The sequence below is a fragment of the Mandrillus leucophaeus genome, unplaced genomic scaffold (assembly GCF_000951045.1).
Source record: "Mandrillus leucophaeus isolate KB7577 unplaced genomic scaffold, Mleu.le_1.0 Scaffold1265, whole genome shotgun sequence".
Taxonomy (NCBI): Eukaryota; Metazoa; Chordata; class Mammalia; order Primates; family Cercopithecidae; genus Mandrillus; species Mandrillus leucophaeus.
In genome coordinates this window covers 363290-375293 of record NW_012101043.1, presented here as the reverse complement: position 1 = coordinate 375293, position 12004 = coordinate 363290, and the positions used below count along the sequence as shown (strand labels likewise).

Here is a 12004-nt window from a genome sequence, read left to right as displayed (position 1 = left end):
TGTGACTTTGAACAAGTTGATAATTAATGTGTCTGCATCTTAGTTTTATCATCTATTGGTATAAAAGTAATATATTTTAAAAGTAGGACTTCAAATGCTAATATGAATATTAAATGAGTTACTCCATGCAAGTGCTTAGAATATGTATAACACAGAGCATGTACAAAGTGTTATCTGTTAATATCATTTGCAACTAATTACTATATTTTGTTATTGATGCTTTAAAGAAATCTTTAGTAAAGAGTGATATATTAAAAACAAAAACTCATACTTAGGAATACTTAGCTATGATTATTATTTATAGTATATTTGTTGTTGTTATTTATCCAGAGCTGAGTTGAATTCAAACTTCATTTACTTTGACTGCTTTGGTTGAACAAAATTATTTGGTTAAAAGTAGTCTCCAGCACATTCTGAAGTGATAGATAACAAAAATATATAGCATTTGAACTACATTACTCTTGTTTTCACTTTTGCTGCCTTTAAAATGTCTATGCATTGCCACTAGAAATTAATTATATAAAATTCAGTTTAGATTTGTGTATTAAGATAACAGTTTAAACACACATATTTAAATTTTCTTCCTCAAAAAATTCAATGGAAATAAAACAGTCAGGACTAGATGAGCTGTTAGATGACCTAAGCACTGAAAAGTGTAAGGATATAGTAATGTACATTAAAATACATATGAGGTTACCTAAAGATCTTCATGATAGCTATGTAAATACTCTGAAATATTATATATCACTTTCTTTTTTTATAGGAAAGAAAATAATTTCTATTTATGTCAAAAGTACCAGTTGGTTCTGTTTATTGGACAGTCCAGGAATGAACAAAAATATACATTGAAAATTTAACAGCAAAAAACAAAAATCAAAATTCAATTAAACCAAAGCATTATCTATCCTAGGGAAAAAGAGTTCCTTCAGTTGACCCCCAAAGTTAAAACACTTCCTCAGGTATGAGTACATGAGACCCAACTGAGGAAAATACTTATGTGCCCGGTGTTGGACAAGAAAATAGGGGAGGAGAGCCTAGATATTAACTGGATGAAATTCTACATAAAACTGATAGAAAAAAATAATTAAAGCTTGAAAAAACAGAAATTGAGACCCATGCTCTCCTTGGGAAATCTGGGTAGAGAGAATGGAGCCAAAGTACATGTGAAATTTCCTAGTCACAATGGAGTTATCCCCTGAGCTGTGTTCAGAGAAGGGCATGAAAAATAAATCTTAAATTTACAAGCCAGAGAAGTGAGGATAGTCCCAGGTAAACTGAGAAGTGAGGGTAGTCCCAGGTAAACTGAGGCTACTAAAGCAAAATGAAAAAGCACAACTTTTTAGTACAATAGCAATAATCTATAACTAATATTGAACTTCTTGGCAGATATTTCCATATTTGCTATGCACAATTAGATATTTGACATCTTGTTTTTTTTGTATCCAAATATATTCTGTCCTCTCTCTCTCACACACAAACACAGATTGTCTTCTTTAAAAAAATAATTTTAGTTTTGCCATATACCATATATATTAAAATCATTAATTTTGTCAAATGCATAGCCTGATAAGTAGTTGGATTACTATAGTTAAAGAGAGAGAGACTGAGAGAGACAGAGAGGTTTGGGAATTGAAAGTCAATGCTCTTCCATTACATAGACTAACTCTAATACACAAACCATTAAAATGTTTCCTATTTAAAATTTTGATGAGATTTGTGAAGATAGCTGTCAGAAAAAAATGTTGCCAAATAAAAAATACAAAATTTAAAATACAATGGAGATATTGAAGAATATATTAAATACTACGGAAAATTAAATTAATGATTTGTAAGATTGCCTGGAAGATATGTCTCAGAATTTAGAGAAGCCACATGAAGAGCCAAATATTACATGCGAAGAGAAAAAGACATATATGGATAATGCATTAATAGATACTACAGAGCAAAATGTGATTACGGGAATTCTAGAAAAAAACAAACAAAACAGAGGAAAATAATAATTAAAATTAAAGGAAAATATTTCTGAGCTTGAGAATGCTTGAGTCATGGGATCAAAAGAGACTGTTTTGTATTATACAAAATCATTGGAAATACAATGTAGTCTGCTGACATTTTTTAATTAAAAAAATCTACAAGTTAGATAACCAAAATAGGCTCCCAAATTATAAGAAGAAAGTTAGACAAAACTCAGAAAGTATGTCTTCCTATTTGAGAACTTGATACATATTTCCAGAAGAAGATGACATGATAAAAGTAATTAACTTTGAAACAAATGAGAACTTTGCGATTTCAACAGATCCATGGACGAAGCACATGATATAAATAATACTCTTGTAGAAAAGATGAGATATTGATCTTCAATAGAGAAGTCAGCAGAACCAGTGTGAGTTGTTCAAGGTAGGAAAGACCCATACATACTCACAGCATGAGAAAAACAAAAAAAGACATGGTTTCCTCACTTTCTTCAGTATCGGCACTAAATCCCCAGTGACATGTTTATTATGAAATGGCCTTATTGTCTGTAAAATAGCTTTTCAAAATGATCGTCTGGTGTCAGTATATTTTCTTCAAGGCTTTCCAAATCTGTGTGTTCATGTAAGAAGGCCAGGACGATGTCAAAACTGCCCTTTGCCTAGTACACTGGTAGCCTCAAGAACAGCTGAGACAATCATGAAAGTGCTGGAGAAAGAAGCTTACAAATTTGGGAAGATGAGTACAATCAGAAAAAAAAAAAATAATAAATATATGTATATATATATATATATATAGAGAGAGAGAGAGAGAGAGAGAGGGACAACTTTGATCTGAAAATCTAACAAAAGGAGAGTAAGAGGGGAAACTTTCTGTTAATTAACCCCATGAGAGAAGGTGATTCACTTCAGTGCAGTGGAGGGGAAGAATCCTCCACAGAGCCCAGTTCCACTTCCTGTTATTCCCTGGATGCCCTGTGGAAACTATAAATCCCTTTTTGAAGAGGCTGAAGCAATATCAAGGATGCAGAGACCCAGGCAGACTGAAGAGTCCCTGTATCTTCAGAAAGGTGGGTGTAGATGACTCAGTCATAAAGAGATCGAATTCGCTCACCATGCATAATCATCATCATAATCGTCATTTCATAACCTGAAGACCTTATTATTAAAGAATTTAGAACTTTGAATAAGGGTGGAAGGCAAAGGTATTTACAGGAGGAAGCTCTATTCAGTGTGGTTCTGGGCATGGGTATATATGAAACAGCATGCCACATTTATAATGTCATTTTGTGAGAGATCGTCTAGTCAAGACTTGATTGGGGCTCTCATTAGAACTGAATTGTCATACTTCCCTTTTCAAACAGTCCCCAATTTTCTTTGTTCACTTATTCATGGCTGTCTTGTGCACTTAATTAGAATTGTACCAAGTGGCTGAGTTTCAAGTTAATTTATTTGATACCTACCATCTCTACATATTAGCTGTTGTAGTCACTATGTTGTAGTCACTATGAGGGATAAAAGTCATTCACTGTCCTGAAGGAGAGACTCATATTCTAGAGAAGGTAAACAAGTAAGTTGATGATGGATCCTGACGAACGCTTCAATACAGCATAATGGCATTCAACACTTCCAAGTGTTTCCTATATTCCTGACACTAAGGTTTTAAAATACATTTACACGTATTGGTAGAGGCAGTCAACTGTATGTAGGTTAGAGTGTGTCTCTAGAGATACAGTGCATAGATTTAAACTCTGACTTTGCCCTTCATTAACTGAGAATTTCTGGACAAAGAACTTAACCTGTTTGTGCCTAAGCTTTCTCCTCTGTAAAATGGGGATAATCATTACTCCTCATTGGAACATTAAAAGCATGAGGTGAAAAATATATGCAATGTGCTTGGAATAGTACCGGCATTACTGAGGCAATAATACTGTATACTATACTATACAATTCTATTGTTATTATAAAATGTTTAGTAATTCTCAGGACCTCATTAACCCGTGTTAATATTTTCTCAGTTTTACAAATGAGATATTAAAGGCATAGAGAAGTTAAGTAACTTCATGTTAAGTCACAGAGCTGGTAAGCCATAAAGAGAATTTAAATGATAGTAATTTTTCCTCTGGCATCTAGACTTTTAACCAGCAGTATATATTGCATTTGTGTGAGGAGAGGGTGCAAAGGAGGGAGGGGTATGTTACTTTAAAGTCAGAGGAAGTAGTGCAAACAGGTGGGACCTGTGATTTTAGAAAGCAACATGAACAATGGGATTGCAGGGGAGAGAGGAGTGGGAGAATGTTAGCAGGTGAAGCTACAGAGAGTTAGGAGTCAGGTAGTTGGTGTGAAGCTTATGAAAGAGAGATTGTTTAGAGAAAAAACATTTAGAAGTATTAGTAGTTAAATCCTGTAAGTGGATGAGATCACTAAGGAGCATATAAAACTATAAGAGGTTGAAGTGGATGATAGGAACCTGTGGAAAATAAACTCTTGGGAAAGAGTTTAAGAAAGACAACAAAAACTAATATAAGAGAGAAGAGGCAGAATGAGAAAGAAAATACAAATAAAAATAAATAAAACAGAAGCAAAAGTCAAAGCTAGAACTGCCTTTAAAGCCATCTGGGCATCACGTCCCTTGAGAATGGAGTCATGGAACCAGAGGACTAAAGTCTCAAGCAGGAGTAAGGAAAAGTGTCAAGTGCCAGAGAGGACTGGATAGTTTCCATTAGTAATTAGCGAGACACTGATGAATGTGATCAGAATAGTATCAGTATAATGCTCAGGAGGAAGCGCACAGCAGTGTCAAAGGAGAATAAGAAATGCAGTGAGGTAGATTGTATCACTCTTTCCAGAAGTTGCCTGTCAAACACTGTCCAAATCTTTCTGCAAGTATTTACTAAATCCTACAGCATCCTTATTAGATGGGTACTATTTTTAATCCCATTTTGCAAGTGAGTACCTGAGACTCTGAGATATTACGTAATTTTCCAAAAGACATATAGGTAACAATAGACTTAGGATTTCAATATCAACTTCAGGTGTACATTGTAACACCTTAGAATAGAGATTTCATGGTACTGGTACCAAAACAGAGATATAGACCAATGGAACAGAACAGAGTCCTCAGAAATAATACCTGTCTCTTATACACATCTAGATGTGTATAAGAGACAGCTTTGTAGGTTCTGGATATTAGCCCTTTGTCAGATGAGTAGATTGCAAAAATTTTCTCCCATTCTGTAGGTTGCCTGTTCACTCTGATGGTAGTTTCTTTTGCTGTGCAGAAGCTTTTTCAAAGAGCATGTGCACAATGGCCCAGTCGTATAGGGAAAGAACATAATGTAACTTCTATGATGTTTATTTGTACTCATACATTTTACTTTTAAAATTTATTATATAAGGTACACATATATAATTTTGTATTATTGTGCCATAATATAGTAATTGTGTATAACTTATAAATGCAAATACTCGTATTAGAAATTAAGCTAAAATAAAAATGATTTTAACTAGTTTTTTTTTTTTTACTGTTAAAACATTTGGAGACCCCCATTTCTGCAGTTGTGTCAATAAATAAGATGTACAACTAAACAACTTTGAGGAATAAGAAGAACTACCTTGAAGGTTTCTTTTTATCTGACTTTAAACTTGTGTACATATTGTCCAATGTTTGATACAAAAAAAAGTTTGATATGTTTGATATGAAAGAAAATCAAACATTGGGCAATATGTACACTAGCTTAAAGTCAGAAAAAAAATGAAACCTTCAAGGTAGTTCTTATTCCTCAAAGTTGTTTAGCTGTACATCTTATTTATTTTTTTCTCTACCTTCTCATGAGTTGGACTATGCCCTCTCTTCATTCACAGGTAGCCCTACTAGGAAATATGGAGAGTGGAAACCAATCAACAGTGACTGAATTTATCTTCACTGGGTTCCCTCGGCTTCAGGATGGTAGTCTCCTGTTCTTCTTTCTTTTACTTTTCATCTATACTTTTATTATCATTGGTAACTTATTAATTTTCTCTGCTGTAAGGATGGACACCCATCTCCACAACCCCATGTATAATTTCATCAGTTTATTTTCCTTTCTGGAGATCTGGTACACCACAGCCACCATTCCCAAGATGCTCTCCAACCTCATCAGTGAAAAGAAGGCCATCTCCATGATGGGCTGCTTCTTGCAGATGTATTTCTTCCACTCACTTGGAAATTCAGAGGGGATCTTGCTGACCACCATGGCCATTGACAGATACGTTGCCATCTGCAACCCTCTTCGCTATCAAATGATCATGACCCCCCGGCTCTGTACTCAGCTCTCTGCAGGTTCCCGCATCTTTGGTTTCCTTATCCTGCTTCCTGAGATTGTGATGATTTCCACACTGCCTTTCTGTGGGCCCAACCAAATCCATCAGATCTTCTGTGACTTGGTCCCTGTGCTGAGCCTGGCCTGTACAGACACGTCCATGATTCTGATTGAGGATGTGATTCACGCCGTGACCATCATCATTACCTTCCTAATTATTGCCCTGTCCTATGTAAGAATTGGCACTGTGATACTGAGGATTCCCTCTTCTGAAGGGAGGCAAAAGGCTTTTTCTACCTGTGCAGGCCACCTCATGGTTTTCCTGATATTCTTTGGCAGTGTATCTCTCATGTACTTGCGTTTCAGCGACACTTATCCACCAGTTTTGGACACAGCCATTGCACTGATGTTTACTGTACTTGCTCCATTCTTCAATCCCATCATTTATAGCCTGAGAAACAAGGACATGAACAATGCGATTAAAAAACTGTTCTGTTTTCAAAAAGTGTTGAACAAGTCCGGAGATTAATACAGAGTCACAGGTTCCCTTCCTTTGCTTTTTTTTTTTTTTTTTTTGAGATGGAGTTTCACTCTTGTTGCCCAGGCTGGAGTGCAATGGCATGATCTCAGATCACTGCAACCTCCGCCTGCTGGATTCAAATGATTCTCCTGCCTCAGCCTCTCTAGGAGCCAGGATTACAGGCATGCACCATCCTGCCCAGCTAATTTTTGTATTTTTAGTAGAGATGGGGTTTCACTGTGTTGGTCAGGCTGGTCTTGAACTCCTGACCTCAGGTGATCCAACCTCCTCGGCCTCCCAAAATGCTGAGATTACAAGTGTGAGTCACCATACCTGGTCCCTTCTATTGCTTTAATGTTTGTCTAACAGATTAGAACATGAGATTACTCTATACCTAGTCCTTTGTCACACTGAAATTTCTGTCGTCCTAATTATTTTCCCTATACCTAGAAAAAATATTTATGCTCTCTGTGTCATCATTGTAAAACTTGCTGTGCATATCATGAGGAACCTTATTTTGTGGATGAATAACTGTAGTGTCTTTCTTCTGAAATGCTGTGGTTAAAGAAAATTTGTTTGCCACTTTAGAGAGTTAGAACTATAGAGCTTGCACTTCAGAAGTTGACAATGTGCTCTGAGGTAGTATGTTTTTATTTAGGTAACAGATCTTAGAAAAGTTTTTTTGTTTAATTATGAATCATGGATTACCTCATTGGGTTTTTCCAGAAATAGAGATCTAAGAAAAAGCCAAAACAATATTTAATTAAGTTTTGTCTTTATTTTTAGTGATGTAGTTAGCTATTCATTAGAATAATTATGTTTTTAGTAATATTAGATTATTAGTACTGCCACACATGTTTAAAAGAAAACTACAATATAGGATACTATTTACAGTAATATACTTGGTTTCCACAAATATCAATTTTAGTTATTGTTTGCCCTTTCCAGAGTTAAACATCTTCACTTTCTTTATTTACAGTAAAAATATCTTTGGTGTATTCATTGAATGGTAGTGTCAAAAACATATGATTCATTTAACTTTTTGACTAATAAATTTAAAAACTTTCCTCTTCTTTCCATATTTACTAAAGTTGCCTTAATTTAATTGTCTATAATTATTTATACACAATTATTATAGTTATCTTTAAAAAATACAGTAAAATTTTGAAATGAAGACAGTGATTTTATCTCACATTTTAATTTTCTTCTTTAACAATCCAATAAAATGACCAAACCTTAGATTATATTAACTTCTTACAGGCTTTAAATCCAGAAAAGATAATAATGATTCTCATTTTTTATTGAGTGGTCCAGCAGTGGTCATATTAACATGTGAACACAAAGAGAGAAAACATAAAACAACCCTTTCCAACATGTATCACGTTACTTCCCCCAAAAAACCCTGAAAAACCTATATAAATCCTGACAAACAGAAAAGAGTGACTTCAATAGACAAAATCTAAATGGTTTCCTGAAGACATAGTGCAGATAAAATAAAATTCAAAGGAATTCAATAGAGGCAAGGGAAGGGACTATTTAGTAGACAACTTGAAGTAATCTTTTCAGGAGGTATTGGAAATTCCAAACTGAGAACAACTTGAATGGCTAGGGATAGGGAGGTGGAAATTTAGGAATATCTGAAATATTTCTAGCATATTAGGTGAGGAAGTTGCTCACCTAAGTATTTGGTCACTAGTCTTCAGCTGGTGGATCACATGCTATGTAAAGATGGGCTACCCTAACTTCAAAAGTTCTAGTTTGGGTTCCCATAGCCAACAGAGAAAAACATGCACATTGGTGATTCTTCATAATATAATTTGACTATATTATACATTTTTCTGAATGAATTAGAGCTCTAATGTAACAAGGAAACCAATAAATTAAAAAAAAAAAAAACTGCTGTTAAAAGCAGCTGAGAAAGGGAAGATGGCCTTTCAATTCTATATGAGTTTTTAACCTGTTTCCTTCCCAATCATTTTAAACATGGTTCATATTAATCATAAATAAAGAAAACATAAACTTACACCAAAAGACTTGTACTTGACTAAAGGTTGCAGTTCATGGCTTCACGGTGGCCTCCTCAGAAAACGTATTATTTTCTCATGGGAATTTGAACCTGGTATATTATCATTCCCAAGTTTCCAGCAACATGAGTTGAAGAGGATGGACCAGGGGTGCTGGAGAATCCACACAGAGACCACAGAGTGCAACTTCTACCCCAGGAGACACCTTTAGGAACTGTCCTCACAGGTACCTGCATACATAGTATCCAAGCAATTTAGCCCAGAGACAGACAGAGAGAGAGAGAGAGAGAGAGAGAGAGAGAGAGAGAGAAAGTAGGAGGGAGACAGGAAGGAGAAGAAACTTGTTTCTTTCCCTTCTGTGACTAAAAGATGTTACAGGAGGTATTCACAATGTCTTATCTAGTTCAACCAGAATAGTTCTTCTTCTATAAGAATTATCAAACAGAAAATTAGCCTAATCAAAAATATTTTTTTGAAGGTGATATTGCTATATATCTGAATAAAAACCATCAGCATTTACAGTGACCTTAGGGATGCCCTCATTAGTTTAGTTCTTTAAACAGACCCCAAAAGAGGGAGGGTGTAGCAATTTGTGCTTTCTCCTCTCAAAAGCATATTCATGAGCCAGAGAGGTGCTTGCTTACTTCATGATCTAACCTCTCAGTATATGATTAGAAGACCAACTCAAGGGTAACTTGCCCCTGAAAATCCCAATTATCTATAAAAAGGTAAATCCATTATATCTGCATTCTTTAAAAGATTGTAAAGCAAACCAAAAGGAGAAAACAAAGGAGAATTCGTGTGCACAACATACTATATTTCTAACCAGCAAACATTAGTTTGAAAAATGTTAAAACATTAAAACATGCAAAGCTCACCTGAGCCCAACCTGCCTAAAGCCTGGTGCCTGGGGTCCAGAACGCAGAGATTAGAGCCTGAAGTCTAGCCTATCTTACCCTGTTGCCTCTGACTTACAGACTTACTAGCACAAAACTAATTAATTGTTATTTTAATACCCAGGTATAAAACACTTGATAAGTTACTATGCTCGGTTGCATGTGTACTTCATTTGACAATGTACCATTCTGAGATTGCATAAATTTAATATATAGTACTTATTATCTGAATCTTAAGATATTCTATTGGGTTGTAAATACTTTTATACTATATTGCATAAAATTCTTGAGACATTTTCATCAAGAGATTAAGATCTACAACTCCTTATCACGTTCAGTTGAAAACATGATTTTGAAAAGAAGTTATCTATCAGGTTTTAATGTTTATATATTCTTTTTGCTTGTTTTGAGGGTATTTATGTCTCCTAAACACCTTCCCAAATGCTTTGTATATACATATATGTGTGTGTTTGTGTATTTAGCATGTGTCATTTGGAGATTTGTGTGTGTGTGTATGTGTGTGTGCGTGTGTGTATGAAAACTACATTGAAAAGTGCATTTTCAGGTACATGATGCACCTTTGGACACACGCTAATGTAATTTCTAAAATGAATATGTTCTGTTAATAACACCAAATCTTTAGCCATTAATCACCCTAAGCAAGAGTCACAAACATAATTTTAAATATGTAATGAAATCATAGAGAACTTTTACTATTAATACATGAAATAAATTAGTTTGTGATGGCAAAGTTAGTGATAATAAAAAACATTACAGAATATAAAAATGCAATGGAAGAGAAAGAAAATGGAGTACTCCAGAAAACTAAACTAGAGAGTTAGAATTTTGACTTCAGCAAGTATTGTAAAGCTCAAAAAATAATAAATAAGGCGCCCTATCCAGATTGATGACAAAAAAACTAAATCCTAGAAATGCAATATTAATGAAATAGGTGTTCCAGAAAGAGAAGGCATAGCCGACTGAGGAGAAAACCAAAGTGCTGCAACAGTTAGCAATAAAAAAATCACCTTAAAACAAAATCAGACAACCATGTATGCTTCTAACCAAAATAACATAGCTTGTAGTAGACCTAACTTTTCACTGAAAATAATGAGGAAGCTGAATAAAATAAGATTAAAAACTGTTTGGAGATATTACAGATAGAAACACTACGGGCACTTAATCCCCATAGACACTGGGGGTTATAATTCAAGATAAGATTTTGGGTGGGGACACAACCAAACCATATCAAGGTTGCGTTAGGTAGCTCCTTCCCTTTCAGCACTAAACCTATATGAAGCCATGTCCAGAGAGCCACTGGTTCCGATAATGACAACATGTAAAGCTCACCTGAACCCAACCTGCCTGAAGCCTGGTCCCTGGGGTCCAGAACCCAGAGACTAGAGCCTGAGGTCTAGCCTATCTTATCCTGTTGCCTCTGACTTACAGATTTACTAGCACAAAGCTAATTAATTGTTTTAGTACCCATGTGTAAAACATTTAATAAGTTACTATACTTGGTTGCGTGTGTACTTCATTTGACAATGTACCATTCTGAGATTGCATAAATTTAATATATAATACTTATTATCTGAATCTTAAGATATTCTATTGGGTTATGTATACTTTTGAACTGTATTGTTAATTAATTTTTAAAATAATTCTGTCATTTTCAGAACGACTATCTGTGTCAATTGTGTTGTTATTTAACCAAACTCTCTGTTCATTTATATGATAAACAGTTTTTACTCTTAAAGAGATTTTAGCTTATTTATAAATAGAGTAGGTGCTGAAGATTTGAGACTGAGTACTGGGTTGTGAAGAGATACAAGGGAGTCAGTCTTTGAAAGTTGCATTCTCCTTTTTGTAATATTTTCTTCATCATTTTTGTGGTTCGTGATCATCTTTACTTGATCTGTGCTTGAAAATAAAGTTAGGGCATTTAAAAAGTCCTTTAAAATAAAATAAAAACTAAATCCAAAAGCCCTTCATACAATATAGAATTAAAAATATGTACAAGGGATGAAAGAATTATAGAACATTTTATTTTATCCTTATTGCTTACAACACATATGTAAGCAAAACGTTTTGGGTTAGTCTAAATGTAGCACAAAATTCAGAAGTATTTTAGATGATATTCTATAACTAGAAACTGCACTGTTATTTTGGCTTAGGATTGTTGTGGCAATGCGGGCTCCTTTTTGGTTCCATATGAACTTTAAAGTAGCTTTTTCCAATTCTGTGAAGAAAGTCATTGGTAGCTTGATGGGGATGGCATTGAATCTATAAATTA

At 34.6% G+C, this 12004-nt stretch overlaps 1 protein-coding gene across 1 annotated transcript; it reads left to right on the top strand.

The window, feature by feature from the left end:
• The first annotated feature begins 5801 nt into the window (after positions 1 to 5801).
• Positions 5802 to 6800, top strand: LOC105533590 (olfactory receptor 6K3). Its single transcript, XM_011972060.1, has one exon. The coding sequence runs from the start codon at positions 5802 to 5804 to the stop codon at positions 6798 to 6800; it is 999 nt and encodes a 332-aa protein (XP_011827450.1).
• Positions 6801 to 12004: the final 5204 nt, after the last annotated feature.